At 35.4% G+C, this 24,332-nt stretch overlaps 3 protein-coding genes across 3 annotated transcripts; 1 reads left to right on the plus strand and 2 right to left on the minus strand.

The window, feature by feature from the left end:
* Window positions 1-217: 217 nt before the first annotated feature.
* Window positions 218-2,863, minus strand: LOC126053674 (uncharacterized). The gene is given in 2 exon segments (XM_049836293.2): window positions 218-1,300; window positions 1,302-2,863. Coding segments are annotated over 2 exon segments (2,439 nt in total). The 5' UTR covers window positions 2,795-2,863; the 3' UTR covers window positions 218-354.
* A 3,738-nt stretch (window positions 2,864-6,601) lies between these two features.
* On the minus strand, window positions 6,602-14,116 carry Ap-2mu (Adaptor Protein complex 2, mu subunit). Its single transcript, XM_064035833.1, has 11 exons — window positions 13,957-14,116; window positions 13,452-13,640; window positions 12,977-13,139; window positions 12,304-12,419; window positions 11,904-12,006; window positions 11,350-11,472; window positions 10,924-11,083; window positions 10,288-10,521; window positions 9,285-9,423; window positions 8,758-8,883; window positions 6,602-8,384 (listed from the first exon to the last, which is right to left on the minus strand). Exons 2-10 carry the CDS (start codon window positions 13,626-13,628, stop codon window positions 8,776-8,778), a joined length of 1,323 nt encoding a protein of 440 aa, XP_063891903.1. The 5' UTR covers window positions 13,629-13,640; window positions 13,957-14,116; the 3' UTR covers window positions 6,602-8,384; window positions 8,758-8,775.
* Window positions 14,117-15,809: 1,693 nt separating this feature from the next.
* LOC110379222 (CTD nuclear envelope phosphatase 1 homolog) lies at window positions 15,810-23,898 on the plus strand. Its single transcript, XM_064035962.1, has 6 exons — window positions 15,810-16,085; window positions 16,175-16,241; window positions 18,752-18,942; window positions 22,042-22,154; window positions 23,275-23,390; window positions 23,741-23,898. Exons 1-6 carry the CDS (start codon window positions 15,987-15,989, stop codon window positions 23,884-23,886), a joined length of 732 nt encoding a protein of 243 aa, XP_063892032.1. The 5' UTR covers window positions 15,810-15,986; the 3' UTR covers window positions 23,887-23,898.
* Window positions 23,899-24,332: the final 434 nt, after the last annotated feature.

The raw sequence follows: 24,332 nt of genomic DNA on the forward strand, positions 1-24,332 counted from the left end.
ATATTTTCAGCATTTGTGTCTGTTTTCACTTTGAACTGGCTTAATGAATGCTTAGAAGTTTATGTAAAGGGATTCACTCTGTTCTTCTATTAATTTCGGGTTCATACGACTGCGTACAAAACTTCAGATATCAGATCATATTACAAGTTTGATATCTTTTCACCCTCCAACACATTTAAGGGTAAAAAAAACTTAAAGAAAGTTTAAATAAAACTACTTTTACGGATTTTATCGCGGTTATATTATATTATTTAATCCCGACGTTTCGGATCCTTTACAGCATCCATGGTCACGGGCAGACTAAGGTGTTGGTCGTCTTGATATATTAGTTACAAACAGCTACCCTACATTTTGTTAATTATTATTGACAATCCGATTCACGCAAAACGAGCTAACTGTATCCTTAGGTCGAGCAGTTGTAGGCTTGGATTTTGATTTAATAGTTTCTATGATGGGATTCCAAGCAGGTGGTATGACCCAGCCATCTTCTCTATTGAAATTTGGATGTTTTTTAATTTCAATAGCCTCGCGAATCATCCTAGGTAGGAATCGGTTTTCTTTTGCAAGGACTTGTGGTTTATCAAATCTGATGTAATGCTGGGCCTTGTCTAGTGTGTGTTCACAAACTGCTGACTGTCTGGAACGGCGGTGTTTGACATCGGCGATGTGTTCTTTTACGCGGGTCCCTATGCTTCTTTTAGTTTGGCCTATGTAAGAGAGACCACAATCACATTCAAGCTTGTATACACCCGCATCTTGTAGAGGTATGTGACACTTGACAGGTGGTAAGAATTGACTAATCTTCTTCAGCGGCTTGAAGTAGGTTTTGATTGAAGCTCGCTTCAAGATGTAGCCAATCTTGTCTGTGACTCCTCTTATGTATGGAAGAACAGCAGGTAGACGCTCAACTGTGGCTGGTTTCACGCGGGTTCTGCGACGAGGGCGTACTCGGAGCTTGTTGTCGTGCAGTACTTGCTTAACATGTTGAAGCTCAGCACCCAGGTGTTGTTCATCGCAGATCCCACGTGCTCTCTGAAACAATGATTTACCAACGGTAGATAACTGTGTTGGGTGGTGGTGGGACTCACCATGAAGGTATTTGTCTGTATGGGTTTTCTTCCGATACACAGTGTGACTCAAGGTGTTATTAGGGTTACGGATAACCAAAACATCTAAGAAAGCTAAGGAGTTGTTTGCCTCTGACTCCATAGTGAATTGAATTTTGGGGTTTATGGAGTTAAGATGATTTAAAAATGCTGTGACTTTGTCAGATGGTAGTATTGTGAAAGTATCATCTACGCCGCTTGTAGAATTTGGGTGTTATGGGTGCAGATTGCAGGGCTCGCTCCTCAAAATCCTCCATGAAGATATCAGCAACAATGGGAGATACTGGGGAGCCCATTGCTACACCATCCACTTGCGTGTAGAAGTGATTATTCCACAGTAAATAGCCAGATGTTAGGCAATGTTTTAACAGTTCAGCATATTCAGTAGGCATGTTATTCTCTGCTAGTTTCTTGGACACAATCTTGATGCAGTCTTCAACGGGTAAGCATGTAAACAATGACTGAACATCAAAACTGACCATAGTTTCATTGTCAGCTAGTTGTAGGTGTTTTATTTCACTGACAAAATGGTACGAGTCCTTTACATATGCTGCTGTGTTTCCTCTCAATGGTGAAAGTACTTTAGCCAGATGTTGAGCCAATCTGTAGGTTGGTGAGTCGATTTGGCTGACTATTGGTCGTAGTGGAGCATTAGGTTTGTGTATCTTCGGTAGCCCATACAGCTTTGGTGGTTTTGCGCAGCTAGGAACTAGGTATTTTACGTCTAGATTCAATGTTTCGGAGTACTTTTTTATCAAATCACTAGTTGATTTCAATGTTTTTGTTGTGGGGTCGGTCTTCACTTGTTTATATGTACTTACATCCGATAAAAGGTCTTGTATTTTATCATTGTAATCTGACGTATCCATCACCACCGTAGCATTACCTTTATCTGCACGTAGAATTGTTAATTCAGGCCTGTCGCGAAGGTTTTTTAACGCTAGATATTGATTTTTATTTAGATTCGGTTTGGGCAGTATGTTGCGACGTAATACAGACGAAATGTCCTGACGAATCGCCTCCGAATCATGTTTATTGATTTTATTTTTAAACAGGCAGTCTTCCACGTTGCATATAATGCTTTCTACCGGTATTTTTCGAGGTGTTACAGCAAAATTTAGGCCTTTCGATAACACTTGAACCGTATTTTCATCCAAGACATTTTTTGATAGATTGACAACTGCGCGTGATTGGCTCGCAGGTAACGGGCGCGTTCCGTTTTCTTTTCGTGTGTTATTTTGGACATTTGATTTAGACGTTAGTTTTTCAAATTTGATTATTTGTCTGTTTTTGCATTCATTATATTTAGATTTTTCGCGCTCATCTAGTATTTTCATGCAATTATTAAAATCAAATGTAGTTAAATCTATCTTTAATTCATGGGATGACGCCTCAATGTCTTGATTAACGCGGTGCAAATCGGATCGTGTATTTTGTATTAACTGCTGTAGTAACTTTTTACTTGCCTGGTTTAAGATCTTAGCGCTTCCTCGTATGTCCTTCCTTGGTGAAATTATGGCACACGTAGGAATGATGCTGTTGTCTCTGCATCTCTTCAAGAAATTCAAGGATGTTATGAATCTTGCGCGCTTCGTCTTGAGATCTTCCAACCGGCGTATTTTATTTGCAATTGGCAGTCCGTACTGGTTAACATATTGATTTCTGACACTTACGCGAATATTAGACATTTAAATAAAACTACTTTTACGGATTTTATCGCGGTTATATTATATTATTTAATCCCGACGTTTCGGATCCTTTACAGCATCCATGGTCACGGGCAGAATCGGATTGTCAATAATAATTAACAAAATGTAGGGTAGCTGTTTGTAACTAATATATCAAGACGACCAACACCTTAGTCTGCCCGTGACCATGGATGCTGTAAAGGATCCGAAACGTCGGGATTAAATAATATAATATAACCGCGATAAAATCCGTAAAAGTAGTTTTATTTAAATGTCTAATATTCGCGTAAGTGTCAGAAATCAACTTAAAGAAAGTTTTATAAAAATGATAACATAATCTTTTCGCTTTAACTTTTGGGAAACTTTTCATCTATAATGATAAAGTGATGAGCAGACTTTTATAATTTTATTTTTAACTTTATACCTAGTGACAGTGGTCATCTTACTTTTATCTTGTTTAATGATAAAATAAAGACTTTTATTTATGGTTTCTTTTGACACATAAATGCGGTAAGAAACCTAGTAGGTACATACATACAAAGGAAATGAAAAAATCATAATAGGTAATACGGTGATAAAGATCTTCCTTATGTCCTTCCGTATGTAGTCCCCTACAATAAACTCCCTTATGTACTGCTTCTTTCTACCCTACTATGTACCTACTCCCCTATATACTCCCTTATGTACTGCTTCTTTCTACCCTACTATGTACCTACTCCCCTATATACTCCCTTATGTACTACTTCTATTTACTCCCCTATATACTCCCATATGTAGGTACTGCATCTATTTACTCCTCTATATACTCCCTTATCTACTGCTTCTGTTTACTCGATTCCCTATGTATTCCCCTATATGCTCGCCTATGTACTGCTTCTATATACTCCCTTATGTATTGCTTCTATTTACTCCCCTATATACTCCCTTATTTACTGCTGCTATTTACTCCCATATTTAATTCAATTCCTTATGAACATTTCACTTAGATCAGAGAGATTTAGTCGGGAGAGACAAGATAAGTAGTAAGTAGTATATAATTTAATGTTATAATATTTATGTATAGTATTTTCTATGGGCCTTTGTAGCCTGATTTAAACAAATAAATAATTTAAAAAAAGGCAAAATGCTTAACTGAATAAAACCTTACTCTAACGAATGAGAAATACTTAGTTTACATCAAACTTCAGCTACATGATGGCTGCTGTAATGAACACCTAGCTCTCACCGAAAATGTGAAGATACAACTAAGTTACTAAAAAATAGCTTATTAATGTCACGTTTGCACAAATAAACTAAACAAAACTTACAGATAATTTTATCGATATAACCGTGTGACATCACTAGCACTCGAAGCGAAGACGCCAGCGTCAGCCTGCCGATGTCGATGGACTCGTACCGAAGATTAAAACAGATCCTATTATTGTGGAGATTGCAACATCATGCTACATCGAATTGCATATTATTTTTAGGGTTCAGTATGTCTTCATAGATTTACTTTTACAAGAAGATTTTTCTTTATATATTTAAATAAGTACCTGACCTTAAGTCTTCTTTTGATGATCTTACATACCTACACGTAACGAAAAACTATAATTACCTACACTACATTTGATCACTTCTTCGAAAGTATTAATGACAAGTCTAACTTTCTGCAATAAATTTCAACTTTAATTCATTTTCAATGACTGAAAATTATTGATGAAAAGTAAAACTGCCTCGTAATTATCTAAAACACCATCTTGATGAATGAATGTAAAACCATCTTGATTAAAACAAACAACACCTTGAAAAAAATCTGTTACGGAAATGCTCTCAATCTTCACCCACTCTCCAAGCCCCCCGATGAATATAAACAAAATCATAGAACAATATTCAACATACATAAGTTATCCGGGATTTACATAAACTACATATACCTACAGAACCTTCGGCTGTATTTACAATTCAGTGAGATAGCAAATCTTAAGATTTCCCCCGGCTTTTTTGTCTATACCTACTCATTCGTCTCAAATCTTCCATTGCATTGGCGGGCGATTTCAGATTTGTTTGCAAAAACGAAAATGATTTTATATTTTCATTTTCCTACTTCATTACTTTGATTTGGAATAGCTAGTGGAATATTTGAACGGCTTATAGAATAAGCTTTTTTAGATGGATTCGCTTTTTTGATTTGATGGAGTTACGAGGTCGGATTTTATACGGACTTATATAACTACTAGTATTATTTAGTACTATGTAGGTTTAGGTTTAGTACTATGTAGTTATCTCTAGAAATGACATTATGTAGTTTTGGCTAAGTAAAGTCTAATTTAGCATGAAAATTCATTACCTAGTAGGTAGGTAAAGATACTTCCTATTCAAAAACAGCAGCGATGAAAACAGAATTATGTTCTTTAGATCCTGAAAATGGTGTTCTCAGAATCCTTCAAAATATTCCACAAATAAGGTTAACAGCTATCATGGGCCTTTCTCTAAGTGGAGTCCTTCAAGGAAATCAACAAGACACAAAACAAAGTTACGATCTTATGCCCTAGATGGTACTGAGTCGAAACAAACGCCACTACACAGGCTGGTAATTAATTCATATCAAAGTTGTACCAACTCGCTGCCCAAGAGACTGGAAACTCTTAATTGTACTTCACAAACAAACATTTGTTGTTCCTTCGTTTAAATTGTTGTGCGATATTTATTTATATACTTACTTAGGTACGGGTTACATTGTTAAAGGAGCTTGCAATTTGGGTTCTAATAGCGAACCTCTCTGACTTTGTACCTATGTTCCTAACGTATCTATACCTACCTAAATATTATTAAGCTGAAGAGTTTGTTTGTTTTCTTAAACGGTCTAATCGCAGGAACTACTGGTCGAACTTGAAAAATTATTTCAGTGTTGGATAGCCCACTTACATATCACATACATATCAAGGAAGGTTATAGGCTACTTTTTCTCGGGGTTCCCACGGAACGCGGGTGAAACCGCTGATAGAAGCTCGAATTGAGCTGATAGAAGCTTACCTATTATAAAGTGAAGTTTTCTTAAACGCGCTATCTCAGGAACTACAGGTCTGATTTGAAAAACTATTTCAATGTTAGATTAGATATTAAGGGTTCATAAGCTACCCAGGACTGAACCGCCCCTGTGTGCTAAGTGAGCGGCGCACATAGGCACCAAAGAAATAGGGACTCTCATCTACCCCGAAGGCAGCGATGCCGCTAACGTCGCCAAGACGAAAGAGGTGCCGCGCCTAGGAGGTTCGCCGCAACCGCTTTCTGAACTTTGAACTGTTTTTAACGCCATCTATTCGCTCATCGTGCTTTCGTGCTAACTCGTTCAGTTCAGCGCACCCTCGGGATAACCACAAGAATTGAGACCTCCTCAAGTGAATTAGCTTACGAAAAGTCATCACTTTTTCTTTATGTATATAGAAGCTTTTGCACATAGCATAAATATCAGTCCCATCTTGACCTGAACAATTGAACTTTCGAACATACCTTTTACATCATCGTCCTCATCAGCTATTTGCAAGAATTTTAGAGTGGGAGTGGATGCTATATAACACGTATCTATTCAAATCTATGTCATCCTCCGAGCCTTTTTCCCAACCATGTTGGGGTCGGCTTCCAGTCTAACCGGATGTAGCTGAGTACCAGTGCTTTACAAGGAGCGACTGCTCTATCTGACCCAGTTACCCGGGCAACCCAATACCCCTAGTTTGGATTAATTGTTTTGAGATCAGTCCTATTTTTTCTATTGATGGTAGGCATAGGAGGACAGATAACACAACAAGTCAAATAAAACCACAAATATATTTTTTACCATTTATTGTACATTGTTTTTGTAACACGATACATAATAAGCATTCCCTATAACAGCACGCAATTACTCTCGTGTGCAAACAAACTGTCGCATCTATTTACAAAATAATATACCTAAACGATTGAAAATTATCAAAAGCGTAAAGTCGTTTTAACATTTTTAAATAAAAATAACTCTTTTTTTGCTCATGACAAAAATAGTATTATTGCATTATCCATCATATTCTTTTATTACATACAAATTATTAGATCATTTTACATACAAAAAAAGTTATGTCTGGTGATAAAAATATCAACAGTTTCTTTGCACGCCAGTTCACATGAACAATTTCGAAACATGTACCAGGTTTAGAAATATTAACTATGAATTCCAATTTTTACCATTCATTCATAAAATCTAATAAACAGGGATCGTCCACTAATTATGAGAGATGAGACAACGCTAGCGATTGTCTCGGTCTGAAATCTGTTGTCACGTGGTTCTAAGTTGCACTTAGAATATATTTGGTCGCGTGTAGCATGAGATTAAAGCCACACTTATTCATTTCATTTAACCAAAGAAACAATAGATTCATTCAACAAGTGTATTAAGTATATAAAAGATATACCTTTTAAAAAGAAATATATTAAACTGATCATAAGTATTACGTAAATGTTCTACGGTCTTAATCGTGGAACTTGAACGAGAAGTGGATACTCATCAAAACATAATTCGTGGCCGATCCCCAATCTAATTCTAACATTTAATACTATTGATTACCTAACATTACATAACTTCATATTATAGAGATATTCTAAATGTAGAATATATATATTATTATATTATTTACTAAATATACATATATTATGTGTTGGAACAAAGCATTAGATGTAGGAATGGTATAGTAAACCTTATGCGTGCTAGTTTTTCAAAAACGTATATTTTGAGCTATTTCTTCATAGCTGCTAATTCTTAGGTTATTATTGAAATTATACATGGTCTTATATAAATTCTTAACAGTTTCGATTTATTTTCATACAAATATTTTATAGTTAGATTTTAGAGTATTTTTAGGAAATTAACGTTACTGTGAAAACAAGGTTATTTTAGTGATATATTTGTCTTAAAAGGATTATTAATTTAATTTATATTCACGCAAAAGATCCGTTGGTAGGGAGCGAATGATACAAGCAAGCGTTATAGTATACGTATGAGATTCGAAAATAATGACATAATGTACAAACATAAAAAACTTATTTGAAAAATTACTATTTTATAATAATGTCGAATAAATCTTGATACTTTTTTTTAATTAGAATTTTAGACAGAAGGGTGTCAAATATGAAGTTGGATTGGCTAAGAAATAGGCCATAGTATTCTCAGATAAGGCCTAAAAGCCTTGTCTCGCTGTCTTTGTATATACGGCTTGGAAAACCATAACATTATAGCTTAGAGCTAGCCGAACGAGTAATCTAATAAGTATCTCAAAATACTAATAACAAGAGGCCTCTGTCTAAAATTCCAATAAAATACGTAGAAAATTAATTAAAAATGACGTGATTATTTTATCCAATAATTCATACTTTACATTTTTTATTATGAAATATTGCAATGATATAAAAACATGGTATGTACGCATACAGAGGTGAGCATAAACATATTCTATACTTACGTTGGAAAATAAAAAAATATAACTCATAGAAGGAATCTCTGGGGTGATGTGAAATTATATACAAAATATATTATGTAACACGCCATTACTATGTCCTTTCAACCACTTTGCTCGTGCAATTCCTGAAAATAAATAAAATACATTACAAAGGAATATTTATTACAGTTTATTACTGGGGTCTCAACGTTATCTCATTTTATTTCTCAAATAAATTGAGATTTCCGAAAGGTTTCTAATTTCCTAGTAGATTATTGTTTCAAGTGTCCTACAGAGAAAAACCATTCCAAATACAAGTTAGTTAATCAAAAATGTGGTCCATAAGAGCTATGGCGGGTTGAAATCTCTTGCGTACAATATCTATGGAACCTTAAATCAATATTTTTAATTATGTGAACATGCTCAAATGTATAAGCAACTTTGTCTCGATAAGCAAACTTTGTGAAGAGTTATTTATTATTAACATTGAGAAAAATTGATAAAAATACCAATACTCACATTGTAATCGTTTATCGTTTAGCATCGTGTCTCGTAGAGTCCGGAGCGGCCGATGTATCGCACCCATTTGATCACATCGTGGTCGGAGTAGTTCAGTTTAGGTTCGAATACTTTCAAGTAACGGACCTAGAACATACACATTATCAATTAATAAAAAAGGTATACAAATAATATCCTCCTTTTAAACGGAGGACGTAAAACTACACTATTGTTATAAATCTGAAGAGGTTTTTGTTTGTTTGTTTGAACTCGCTTATATCAAGAACTACTAGTCCGATTTGAAAAATAATTTAAGTGTTAGATATTAATTTGTCAAGATGCTTTTTCCCGGGAGCACGGAGTATTTCCACGCGATGCCGGTGAAACCGCTCGCAGAAGCTAGTGACTCAAAAAGTTAATGATCTGAGATGTGAATGGAAGCTGCTGATTTCAAAATGAATAATTCACCCTACATCCTGTATTTTAATTTCTCCTTTCTAAAGTATGAGTTAAAGTCCCAAAAATTCTCGTAATTTAAAGTATCTGACCTTGAAACCAGAAGGTGCGAATGGCACCTCGAAGCCCATAGAGATGGGTGGTCGGGTCCACTTCTTCTTGGTATCCGTCTCCAGGAGTTCAATCTCAGCCGACAGCTGGGTTTCCTTCATACCAGCCATGCGTTTGATCCTGGCAAGAAATTATTACTTGAAGAGAAACCTTACAAAAGTTGGTGGATGTTTTAACCTACTACTGGACTTTAAAACTAGATCTTAGATATTTTTTAAGAAAGTTAATTATTTATAAACTAATATTATAAATGTGAAGGTTTGTGAGAATGTATGGATGTATGTTTGTTATTCTTTCACGCAAAAATGGCTGGACCGATTTGGTTGAAATTTGGTGTATAAATCCTAGGCCAGTTTTTATCAACATGCCACTCGGGCGAAGCCGCGAGCGGAAGCTATAGTCTGTTTTTTAATCTCGTAGACTAAATTGACACTTGCAAAATGTCAAACTTTCTAATAATTTTGCTAGCTCTGTGGTGCAGTGTTGTACTTACGATACCGGTTCGTTGAATCGTAACTTTTTATCTATAATAGACAAATTTAATATTCATTCAAAGTTTTATATTTAAAATTCACGTACGTACACATGGCTGTACGACGTGCTACAAACTGCCAGGGATATCTGACTACGCAAAGCCATGCGTAATCATCAAGGATAAGCCCATTATTTCAGGATGACTTATTGTAAAAAGTTACGATTCAACGAACCGGTATCGTAAGTACAACACTGCACCACAGAGCTAGCAAAATTATTAGAAAGTTTGACATTTTGCAAGTGTCAATTTAGTCTACGAGATTAAAAAACAGACTATAGTTATCTATAAAGATATCAAGACAACAACAAAATTGCTAATATTGAATAAAACCGTTACACTGTTATAAGATTTGGTTTGGTTAAAGATAGTTTTCAACAGAATATGTGATGTGGTTTCTAAGAAAACAAAGAAAAAGAAAACAACAGCTCACTAAACAAACAGTAACTCACTTCCAAACAATAGCATTCTCTGAGGCTTTATACTTGGCTTTCCCCTTCAGACATATCAGCTGTACTCCGCTTGTGTTCAACGGAGTGGGGATCTTGACTTCAATCTTCTGTCCGAGGAGGGACGGCTTGAAGTTGCTCTTCAGCACCACTTTGACCTCCATCTTGGTGCGTCCCACCTCTCTGACGAGAGGGATCACTCGGAATGGTAGGGAGATGTCCTTGGTGGTGCGGTATCTGAGGAGTAAACAATTTGGTTATTACAGGCTTGAAATCTATACTAATGTTGTAAAGAAAACATATTTCGAACGTCAGGAAACTACTGAACCGACTTGAAAAGACCTTTCACTGTTGGGAAGTTACACTATCCTATGTAACATAGGCTATATTCTATCTGGTAAAGGTATGTAGTTTCCCCGGTACGCGGATGAAAATAGCTACCTATCATACAGAAAAACAGACAGACAGAGTTACTTTCACATTTATAATGTTAGTTATTTGATATAGATAGATTGTTCATTATCGAAATTACCATGCACAAGTTTTTTTTTATTTTTGAAAATGTGTGGTCCACTACATTCATCGTTATTTTATGTACAAAATCATGGCACATAAATAAATAGAACAAATATGACAAACCTCATCAGCTCAAACTCTCCGTCAGGCGGTATGAATGAGATGGAGTGCTCAGTCTCGAACTTGCTGAGCTTGACACACTGGTGGAACTGGCAGTCATCAATCACTACTACAGGCTTGCCCGACCGAGCTGGGTCACTGTCTGTGTTGCCTGATATACCTCCTGGAGAATATTGGTGGATTAGCAAGATATTCATTACCACATACAATGAACTGAAAAATTTTTTGGAAGCTCTAACTACATCAACTGTTAATGAATTTGTAAGAATATGAGGAATTCTATTTATTAAATGCTGCAATAAATGTCAGGTAAAATATTTTGTTTTCATGTTACTAAGAGTATTGCAGAATTTAATCTAATATTTTCCTAACATCATTCAATACAGCAGATCAGTTGTAATAAATATGTATGTAGAAATAGAAACTCACCATTGCCCTTTCCCTTAGCTTCCATGACAATCTTGTCATTGATACCGAACTTGCACTCAGGCATGCCTGACAAGTATGACTTCATCACCACCTTGCCTGCAACGTGGGCTGACAGCACTTGACCTGTAGAGAGAAATAAATATTATGCATCCCACTGTAGTATTCTATAACTTTGTATAAATTTGTAAGTTCTGCAGTTTATTCTTATCATATTGAAACAGTAATCTTTTAAGAAAGTGTGTGAGTGAAAAGGAAGACTGCTAATGTTAGTGACTAGCTTAGCCAGTGTACAACTTGCCACAGCCCATTCAATTGGCACACAGTTAGGTATAGCTAAAGCTTTTTATTTATTTAAACTCAGTGCCTAAACTAAGTCAATTTAACTCTCTTTTCTGCTGTTGGAAGGACACAAATCCAACAAGATTTTTGTCTTTCCCAAACAAAAAAACTATTCAGGCCTTTTTGAGTTATAAATGGTGTTCCTAATAAATAGACTGTTGAATGTTTAAAGATATGTTTGCTCCTCCAAGCTATAGGAAAACATTTGCGGTTACCTTGTGGAGACATGAGCAGGTTGACATACTCCAATACATCCAGGAATAATTCGTTGCGCCGGTACTTGATGCCCTCTCGGCGCCATCCTATCTGCCCAGTCACCTGCACGAAAATTATTAAAACTTGCTCAATGACTTCTTATTAGAATATTTCACACAAATCTGTAGTCATTTTTATAAATTCTAATAAGTAAATATTTTGAGATCAACAGTTGATTAGAATTTGAAAAAGAAGAAACTCATAAAATTTGCAGTATACTATCATAGGTACCATTGGAGGAACCATGGAATTCAATAAAATAATCAAACATTACGTTACATGACAACTGTACTGCTAACATATTTCCAGAGTTATTATGAGATAAAAATAGATGATTCATAACAATAATAGTTTACATACTTGTGAAGTTATCTGAGCTTGTTCCTCTTTAGAAGCCGACTTGATGCCCTGCTGGGTGATGAAAGTCTTCAGAACACCTGTGTCGGAGTTCTGAGGGTAGCCAAAGTCCAAGATTTCTGTAAACAAATTAGTTGCTTATCATTTGTTTTGTTGCAAATTTTAATAACTTATTTATCTGTCAAGTTGCTGGCTAGATCTAATTTTAACATTATTCTCATACAAGTAATAAATGTCAAATATCTATAATAAGCAAATTCTACAGATAGCTTATTGAAATCCAACATTACTGCTTTTAGATAAGAGCTGATAAACTTGGTTGGAGATTGTATTGAATTTGTTTGACTTGTTGTGAGTCATTGACCCAGTCAAAATATGATACACCTAGAAGATTTAGTTACTACCCAACCCAAAATTTTGAAAAGCTAAAGATACAGAAAGAAATTCTTTCATGAAACAATGTATTAGAACTATACTAAAATAGTCTTCTCCTTAAACTAGCTGTTCCAAAATATTTTATTTTGATCTGAAGGAAAACACATCTATCATCTCAGGGCTAAAACTGCCACAATTATTTTCATCGTGAACAGACAATGGGCAAGACAATTTTTAGTTCAATCCCTAAACAAAAATTTGTACCAGTTACCATGGCAACAGATTTTTAACAAGTCCTTACCATCAAGCAACTCATAGATGAGCACAAAGTTGTTCTTGATGTTCTCCTCGGAGATCTTGCCGAAGTATGACTGCATCACATCTATGATCTTCAGCAGGAACTCAAACACCATAGCAGCGTTCACATTCTGCTTGGTGACGGCGGCCAGCCAGATGTTGGCACGCTGGTGGGCAGATTATTAAGATTAAAGGTACTGATGGTTTATCTACATAGTTTTTAATGTTCACTCTAATAGAGTGTCTGTTTTTGGGGATTTTTGGTTGAGTCATTGAATAGATTTTAGTAAATTGGAGGTCAGAGTGATTTTATTTAAAACACACCCCCTTTTTTGCAATTTATTCTAGCAGAATGTTTAGCTATGCATTTGTAGGCACACTTCTGCCATAATATTTTAAAGGGACATGGAGTGGGTACCCTCCCATTAAACTAAATCATAAGCTAGAAAACTACCCTGCTGAACTACTCCAGCTCTTACCTTGATATGAAAGAATGAAGTCCTTGCGATGTTGGTGACAGGCGAGCGCACTTGCTGCCTCGCATGAATAACATTCACTCGGAAGGCGTCCACCGCATTCCGCCCTATATCGTCGCGGTACACCCGCGAGATCAGGACTTCGCCCTTGTGGTTGTACACGAACAGGCCCCCAATCATCTTGATTTAGACCTGGGGACGTACACAACAGTTTACATGACATACATTACCAACTTCCATACCATAAACCTTAGTTATGAATTCCTAGTACTCGCCGAAGTTAGGCGACGTAATGGTTTTACGTTTTACGGTCTGGTGATCTGCCAAAATCTACCCCCTAATCATATTTCATAATACGTGTCCTTCAAATCTCGAGCGCTGTGGGAATAAGGTATAGACAGCACTCGAAGAAATTGGGCTGATTATGAATCAATAGGACAGGATACGGCCAATATAACACTAGATTTCAAACTGACTGAAGGATAATTCAAACGAATTATTAACTCACCTACGGTACTGCAGATAGTGACATGAGTTATATGAAATATTTTATTATACTCGAATTACAGGAAAAAGCTAAATTATCTCATTTTTTATTAGAATTCGGTACAATAATGAAGTGGCGATACCGCCCCCAAAATGAAACGTCAATAGTATTTTTGCACAGATAATGAGATAATTTAAAATTATCTTTTTGCTAGCAACACTGTTGGAACGTCAGGAATAATGTCTTTACTCATTACAAAACCACTACTAAAATGTCTCACGTTTTCACTTTTATTTACCTTTCTAGAAATAATAGTTTTGAGTAAAAAATATTTTGTTCTCTCTACATGACATACCTATCGAGGATTTACGCATGAGGAGGACGCAAGGGAGAGTTAATAAAAGAGTACCTACATAGGAGTAGAGTATATAGGGGTTGTATTAGATAAGTTATATAGGAGGAATCTATAGGGAGAGCACGGGACTACATCAAAAGAAGAAATAAGAAATCATCATCTCCCGAGCCTTTTCCCAAATATGCTGGGATCGACTTCCAGTCTAACCTTAAGTAATAACTTCTTGCAGTCTGTGTTTGTTTGTTCACACGTTTTTATTTTCATTTTGTTTTTATTTTAGTTTTTCATTTTAAATTTCCCATGGCATTTTTGTTTTGTAATGCACCTTAATTTTATTATTTTTCTTGCTGTGTAAAGGAGATGGCCAAATTTTCATAGAAAAAAAAACCCAGAATCGACAGCAATGAAATGGTTACCAATAGGTTCCTTATGATAGACCTTTGATGGTGCCAAAAAATCCAGCCTGAAATCCATGGGGTATAGGAGCTATTTCATATTATCGCAAAAATTGGTTATGTTGAATTTATGTTTATTTTAAAGATTATTAATATCAAGGCACATAAAAAAGCAAAGTAAACTAACATTAAACAAGCCAATAGTAATAACCCCATAGTTTCAGAGTTGGCCTGGTGATTAAAAGGTCTTGTATTTCCCCACTCCAGATACGATTAACACCGACCTTACCTACTTGAAGAGGTTTCGCAGTTATAATAATATGCAACCTTCACAACTGGCTATGAAACGTTTTTTCAGAAATTGTCTTTGAAAATCGCTCCATGTGACATTGTCAAATATAACAAATAACTTAGCAATGCAAAACGGCCAAGCTAAAAAAAAAAAATGCAAAACGGTCCAATCACGAGTCTGCATTCAATTTCTTATGAACATCAAACAGTAAAAGTAAACTTTTTTGTGAACTAAAATCTTGGTCGAAAAAACGTTGTAAAAAGAGAACCCCATGGTTTTTAGATGATTTGAAATACTTTTTAAAATCCACAAATTATACTGAATCCAATCATACCTATGAAGTTCCTGTCGACTCTGGGTGTTTTTTTGGCCATCTCCTTTATGTCAAACTTGTTTGAAATCTAGTTCATCCTGCAAATGCTGTGATCTCCCATAATTGGAGAAGCACACAGAAATGTTCTTGTTGTAAAGGTAACAAAATGTAATTGTGTATTCTACGTTGGAGATCCTAAATAAATAAATAAATAAATAAATAAATAAATAACCGGATGCAACCGAGTACCAGTGTTTTACAAGGAGAAGAAATAAGTTATCATAAGTAAATAACGGTTGTGGGCCAGGCATGGTCACAGTAGTATACCCGCAACAAGCTGCTTTTCATGTATCGGGAAGAAGTACAACTTGTACTTAGTTCTTAAGTATGCTTGTCAGACGCGGAGAACACCTAGTGATTGTATGATTTTATTATTGAAAGCATTTGGTATCGTGTACAAAGGGACGAATTCACAGCACTAGAACCATAAAGTAGAAAATACAAATATGAAAGGAAAAGTCTAGTTAGTTTTTGGTACGCGAATTGGGTCGATTATGTCATGGCGGGTTAGATGTTTTCGGCAGTTGATTTTTATTGAATTTGTTTTGAATTACGCCGTCAATGATCTCGTTTCAAACGCTGTCGTTTAAAAATAAGCTTATTTGTATATTAGTGATCTTTTTATAAACTATTCAAATGCTGAAACGGTTGCAAATGGGCCTTCGCGCGTTCATGCTGCTCGCATCAAAAGTATGGAGTTGTTTTTGTTATATGTTTAAGAAGCAATATCGAGCGGTAAATATAAATAATCATGTGTGCCTTGTTATTTATGGGTATGTTTTTACGCAGGAGTATGAAAGTCTCACGTGGCATTTGATTTTCAGTTGGCTCAATATCAATCCGTCAAATATGAGATGTATCCACTTTCGCCCGTATCTAGACACAGGCTGAGTGAGTATTTACTATCTTATTTTATCGATAATATTATAACGATACGTCGTACGATTAATGACCGTCGAACTTATCTCAAAAATGTTAATATTTTCATATTGTTGCATGCATATCTATTCTAATTATAATAATTCGTTTGCCATTCATTCATATATATAATAAGACTTGATTTCGCTTTTGATATCAATGACATTACAGTCACGGTAAATACTAGATTATCAGAAAACATGTACCATAACAAATCATATTTCTTGAATAAGCTGCATTCTAATTAGTATCATAGAGATTAATATTTCAAGTCCAGTTCCTTCACAATTAAATGCTGATTTTAATATTAGTTATTATATACCCTATTGCAACCATAACTATTCATACCTATATCCATTTAGATACATAATTGCATTTGAATGGGTTATGGGGAAGTAATTTTATTGATTAAACAATACAGGACAGACATTGATATGTATAAAAGACAAAAGAACTAGTAACAAAAACATGATAAATCTTTATAAGTCTCATATTATAAATAATGATACTTTAGACTTGAAAAACAAAATTGTAAAATGTTGATTCATCATGAATAATAAGTTTAGTGCTCTTTATCTATTTACCTAATTAATTTGAATGTTTGTCAGAAATGTTTACCTTTTGAATGAATATGCCAACTACTGTCTAAGTATAACTGCATGCTAACGGATGCAGACCCCACAATGACACAGGTCTCTTTAAATAACTTAGCAGCCTTGAAGCCAAAGAATGTCTATTTCACATAAACAACTTTCTATCAATTCATCTTAGATTTTGTAATGATCAACAGAATTCATTTTACATCTAGATTTGCTGACCAAGCAATATCAAGAAGTAGACACTACATATTTGCAATACATTTGTGCTGTATCAATAAAATGTTAAATTCTAGAATATAAAAATTGTTTAATACTCAAACTGTCCAAATGTGAACTTTGACCCGATGTGTCACAGACCTCTCTTAAAAAGGTGTTCGTTTTTTTTATAACATCTATTTATAGGTGATTCACACTAAATAAAACTGTGAGGGTTATCCAGTTTGAAATCTCAATAACTTCATAGCATCAAATTAGAATAATATTTGTTTAAAACCTGGATAAACACAGTCTGTAAAAGGTTATTTTAAACTTTGAAAATTGGTATAAACTGCACTACAAACACCCAGTCATACACAAAAGCTAGTACAAAAACACATGCACACTATTATTTTATTTCTTTAATAGAAATGTTTAGTTTCAAAAATAGGTTAAATTAACATTTTTAACCTTAGATCGGCAAGTGTGGTAGGTTATGTTATCAATCTGTCATTTTCTTATCAGCTTCAAAATTGTTTGCTTTAGATATCAACCTTATGTAATGTTCCAATAATCTTAATTAATTTTCGAGGCTATTCATTCATTCAGTTTTAAAGAAATTTTGGCAAAATTTTAAACTAGGCAATGTTTTTTAGTTACTTTGGTTTAGTCCTATACTTCATTATGTTGATTTACACACAGTTTTTTTTAGCAAAAACTGAAGTTTGAATAATTTACTTTCACCAATATTAAAGGCCAATGCAAAAGTTCTTTATTTATAAGAACAGTATTCAAAATAAAATGGCATAAAAATTAAGTAGATAGGAAGTTGTTCATAATCAAGTCCTTGTACCTGTATAAATATATCCAATGATAAAACCAAATTATCTTTAAAAGGTGTAAATTAGGCAAACATGTTGCTTCCTTTTCTTATCACTAGAATATCAAAATATTGCTTATCAGTGCATTCATTTTGTAAACAACTAAGGTATATATTTACTTCATAGTAAGTTGTTGTTTTGTAAATCTGTCTACAACAGCGTGATGTATTGATAAATAAGATTATCTTATCTCCTTCGCAGAATGATTCTATTTACTGATAGTGAAAGTAAAAGATGTTACAACTATCCAATGATGAATACTGCCTATTTTTTGTTTTGATTTTGTTATGAGAAGCTTTGTTTTAACAATGATATGAATACTAATGAATAGCATGTTAATTAGAGGCAGAGTAATCACAATTTACTTTTACTTTCTGATTTTATATTAGCATTTCCTCTTGGGAATCGTCAAGTTATCATCAGTAATTAAAAATATTCTAACATATAATAAACAAGCAGGCCATTTTGACAGGTTCTCTCTTCTATTCAAACAAAAATGCAAATACATATTGCTTAAAAGCAAACTAAATCAAAGACAATGACGTTGCAGTGTTATCATTTGTTTTGTTACTTTTCAGTTGGTTGATAATTTGTCCTTTTATACCTGTAGTAGGATATAAGATACTTTTGAAAGCAAGCATCCTTCACAAACTTTTAGGTATTAGCAGTGGTTTCTCACTAGTGATTTTAGTGGCTTTTGACAAATTCGAGCATATTATCTGCTAATGTGAAACTGCTTTGATGTAGGACACTGTCTTCTTTTTAAGTATATGTATACTTATATTTGACATAACAATCTTACTTCCAGGTCTAGTAAAAAGAAAAATGCTGGTACTAGATCTAGATGAGACGCTGATCCACTCGCACCACGATGCGATGCTAAGGCCGACGGTGAAGCCCGGCACGCCGCCGGATTTCGTGCTCAAAGTCACCATAGACAAACATCCTGTGCGATTTTTCGTTCATAAAAGGCCGCACGTTGATTACTTTTTGGATATAGTAAGTGGAATTTTTAATTATTTTTTCACCAACCTAGTGATATACATAGATGACAAGTATTCAAAAAGCAGCCATTGTAAGTTTGAGTCTGCATTCTATGATCGTTAAGCTACTGAATCCACATTTGAATTTCTTGGGAAGGAAAGGAATATCACAGTGTTGGTTATGCTTGTAGAATAAAGGCTCGAGCAGACCGGATGCGTATGCGTAACCACGCGCGTAGTCACGCGTAGCGTAACCATGAGTTGTATGGAAATATGAGACAGGCCACACCGCTTGAGTAACGACGCGCGTGTCTACGTTACGCAAGCGGTGTGGCCTGTCTCATACATTTCCATACATTACAACTCATGGTTACGCCGTAACTACGCGCGTGACTACGCGCGTGGTTACGCATACGCATCCGGTCTGCTGGAGCCTTAAAAGTCATCAAGTTTATCATAACACAAAAATAGCCCCATTTCCTAGAAATGTTAGGCAAAGGAGTGGCCTCCCACTTTCGCTAGTTATTATGTCTCATAATAAATTGCCTTTCCATGAAAGGGTCATATAATATACCTACAATGTTAATATGTACATACTGTACATTGACTTGAGATATAGCTAAGAACCAGTTATAACCCTTCTTGGCAGTTAGGTAAAAAAATAACTTAAAAGCTTTATGCTTAACAATGACACGACTGAAAAATGACACGGTAAACATAGACAAATACCTTAATGGTGAAACATCCATCATGTTTAAACGATAGTTTAACCTCATGCTACCTTCAAACTATCATTACCTAGCTAAAAGAGACATTTTGATTCAATATAGGTACGTCTTATAAATCAGTCGGTTTATTTTTACGCCACGAACCTTCACAGTTCTTTGAAATCGTGTTCATTTATAAATCGGAAAAGTATCAAGGCTAGACTACTGAAAGTTAAGTACAACCAACTTGCAGATGTAATTATGTGAGTCACGTATGCATTAAAATTTAACATTGCATTGTATGTACAGTCAGCGTCAAAAGTAGCTGAACAAAATTTACAAAAGTGCTCAACGTCTTGACATCTTCATCATCAGCCTATCGCAGTCCACTGCTGGACATAGGCCTCTCCAAGTGCACGCCACTGAGATCGATTTCGATCGGCTTCTCGCATCCAGCTTCTGCCAGCTGCCAGTCTTGCGCAAGTCATCACTCCACCGTGCATGAGGACGTGACATCTTAAACAACAAAAAATATTCTGTTAAGTTTTCGACGACACGGTGTTAGCAGTTTTCATATATTTCGATCGGGTCAGCTACTTTTGAAGCTAGCTATACTCTTAATAGATCCGCAATCCAGTTCCCTTTGTACCAAGAATGAACATATACAACCTACGTGTGTGTAAATAAGGAGGAATATAAACAAACAAATAACAGTCGGGTTTAACCACATGTGGCGCGCGGCTACCACATGTTTGTAGTTAAGTTTGTCCTGTGGATATGCTTGGGTCTATTCCTAGGGATGTGTCATCGACGTTTTTTTTGACGGCTCTGCTCATTAGGTTAAAGTTTGGGAATCTTGCTGCTAATTTTGAGGTTTCATGATGGTGGTCTAAATTGATTTAAATACGAAATTGGTTACGAATTATTTCTTAGGGTTTTGTACCCAAAGGGGCTACCATACAAAAATGTGTTTTTTTTTTATGCGAGTCCGACTCGCACTTGTCCAGTCCTTATTTCGAAATCTTACGCGGTACAATTGAGAGGCACAATATAAAGTAAACGTGTGATAAAAAGCTTGATAGGTAGCAAGACTTCGCATAAATCAAGCAGTAAAGATAACGTCACTTAGATATACAAAACGATTTATTTCCCTATTATAATTTCCTGCTATTATTTATTGATACTGTTACAAATAAAATGTTTATTTATTGAATAAACACTACAAATGAAATAGATGCAGTGTTTGTAATTAATGATGATGCAATTAACTTAATTAAATAGTAGTAAGACCACCTTGCGGGCTTCCGATACGTAACCTTGCTAAAATATACGTTTACGTATGACGTAAAAGTTTAAGCTGCAGTAGATGGCCAAAATAAACGTATTGTTTACATGTTCTCGGTACTGCCAGTAGTCACTTGTTTTAAAAGGCAAAGAAAGTTCTATTCTTCTCATAGCGATGATAGGTATTCTATAATCCCTGTAAGGATTCATTTGTTTAATTATTTGCATCATGTATGTGGCTAAAATACTACATAATAGATTTAATTAATTAAGTATTTATATTGTATGTGGGAGATCTTGGTTTGGATCCAAAATGGGTTAATAAATCATATTCCTTGGTTTGGCATTAAAATACTGTACTGTAGTCTGTATGTTCGTGTGCTGTCTATCATCCAAGACAATATTTTGTTTGTTATTACCGATTAAGCACGTGTCTCATAGATAATTATGCCACTGCACGAATAAATTCAACAAACTTATCTTCATTGCCGACTTCCTGATTATTTTCACCAGATAATGTAGAGGATTATTACTTTGTTAACTCGATACGCGAAACTGCACCTTAATTGCGTAGCAAGGATTATGAAAATTAATTTATTGCGTTGAGATTAATTAATACATAGTCTTCAAAGCTATTTAAATCAAAGAATATTGTGCTCTTGTACTCTTCTAAGTTGGGAAAGTTGACTCAATCAGTATGCCTACTTAACAGTAACTGTTACTCCATATCAAACACTGATATAAACGCGCAATTTACTGATGATGAATCATCACAAAATTTGCTATCTTTACGTTAATATTAGAATAGAATAAGGAAATTTGGCTAAAAATCAAGGTTTCTTATATTTAAGCGAATTTTTTTCGAACAATCCCGTAGTCGTTTTTTGGTGGAAAATCGTGAAATGACGAACCCTCTCGCTGTAAGTGCAGAGTGAGGGACTGTCAGACTCTTTCTGACTAAAACCCACCATTCTTTCTTTAGCCTATCGTGTACCAGTGCCGCGGTAACGCTTTCGAACAATTCGCTCCGAAGAAAACCTGTTCACACTAACAAAAAATAGTACCTACTCCAAACAAACCCGAAATATTTCGTCCTCTAATATGACACTGGGTATGATCCTCAGGTATCACAGTGGTACGAGCTGGTGGTGTTCACGGCGTCCATGGAGATCTATGGGGCTGCGGTCGCCGACAAGCTGGATAACGGCAGGGGAATACTGCGGCGGCGGTTCTATAGGTAAATAAGTCTTTTGCATGTTTTAAACACCTTCGGGTGTGCAGAAAAAAACCTTGAAACCCTTTATATTTTTTATGCTATAAATAGGTTGTGACCAACTATCTTGGTTAGGATTCTGGTATTTTTATGAATATTATAAAAATACATATGTTTGGAAAAATTATAGGATTTTACGTAACTCAATGTGTTTCGCCTTGATTTATGCACTGTGTACTCCTGTGTGCGCCCACGCCCACAAACTACGTCTTGGCAATTTATTTTTGTTATTTATCAAAACAATGAGTAGCCAATCCGTTTCACTTTCAAAATTATCAAAACTAATTTTAATGAATTGGATAAAAATATGTATAAAATAACTCCAAGGAGGGTTCCTCATAAGGTTTAAACCATATAAAACGACAGTAACAAGTGATTATATTTCTATTACAAACATATAAAACCATAGCAACAGGTAGCTTTGTTTTCTATGTCTCGGCACAACATTTATAAATACAACATTATCACAGAAAGTACTATTTGTAGTAATGACTATCTCACGCGAGCTATAATGACCTGCGCTTGCCGATACGGTGCGCGAATATCACGAACTAGCGATCGTATGTACTGTTAGTATGTCACAGAATAACCAAAAAATGGAGGACTTAAATGGATCTGTTTGGGCGCCAGAAATTGGAATATAAAAAATATACATATAAACAATTATCTAAATTAATAAAACTTCTCCGTTTTGGGAAGCGGTTAAAAACTGTCGTTGGCCTAATTAGGTTTTGCGGCAAAACTGTAATATGCTTGTATCTATTATTTCCGTGTTTGCAAACTTTATATTATGCATTTTGTTTATATTACACTCCCGGTGGGCAGCGATGAGGAGTTTTTTGATGCAATTTTTTAAATATTTTTATTTATAGTAAGTGTATATATTAGGTAATAAGTTAGTTGTATGTTGTATATATATTTATTATTAAGTTATTGTAAAAAGTTATTTGTAAATTGTAAATTAGGTAAAAATAAAGTTGAGTAATTTTGTTTATGAAGTCCTAAAAAGTCTTTCTCTAAATGCCGATTTCCTCGCGATATTTTTGATATGTCTAAAAATTTAAGTGACGTATTTTGTTAACAGACAACACTGCACAGCAGAAAACGGTTCCTATACAAAGAATTTGTCGTCCATATGCGACGACCTCAACAGGGTGTTCATATTGGACAACTCGCCCGGCGCGTACCGGGACTTTCCAGGTTAGTTTATACTAAATATTAACATACTATAGTTGGATAATCAATATCTTGTATTTCTGTAAAATCTTACATTATTAAATGAAGTATTAATCTTCCGTTTGTTATCTACTCCGTGGCTTTTTGGATAACAAATGATTTTGATTTCGACGTAAAGACAAACCTGGGGGTTTTTATACTTATATTTCCCTGTAAAAAATCTTTTAAATCCCCGACCGTGTCTGCCTGTCTGAAGCTTCACTAAGAAACCGCTTCACTAAGAAACCGCTTCACTAATTTGGATGCCGCTTTTTAGACGAAGGTTGGTTTACAGCGGTGGTTTTTGGGTTTAATATGTAATGTCGTACCCACAGATAACGCGATACCAATAAAGTCGTGGTTCTCCGACCCGCTGGACGTAGCGCTGCTGAACCTGCTGCCCGTGCTGGACGCTCTGCGCTTCACGCACGACGTACGCTCCGTGCTCAGCCGCAACCTGCATCTGCACCGGCTGTGGTAGCCGCCACTATACGTGAGTGTACACTCTGCTGGGCTTATTACCCTAGCTTACATTACATAGTTACTAAGCTCGGATCCGTATCCGTACATAGTTAAAGTTATCGGCACGGACAATGAGCTCTCGGCGGAAGAGTGGGGATCGCTTTGCGCACTGTACACAATAAATCACTTCTGCGCAGGTGAAGGTCAGGGCTCAATATCCTTGCCGATGATTATGAATAAGCCTGGATCCGTATCTGTACATAGTTACTAGGTCCGGAGAAAGAATGAGTAAGCCTCACCTCCTTCTATAAACCACTCTCGGGCACCGTAATGGTGTTAGTAGGAAACGAAATCTTCCGGCTGAGCAATAAGCGCGGGCCTGTAGCAGGTAAAAATGGGATGTTCACCTTTCGTTCATATTGAAACAACGAATCGAAGCCCACAGTGGTATTTTTATAAAATAAA

Source organism: Helicoverpa armigera, chromosome 8, assembly GCF_030705265.1.
Source record: "Helicoverpa armigera isolate CAAS_96S chromosome 8, ASM3070526v1, whole genome shotgun sequence".
In the NCBI taxonomy this organism is placed as follows: Eukaryota; Metazoa; Arthropoda; class Insecta; order Lepidoptera; family Noctuidae; genus Helicoverpa; species Helicoverpa armigera.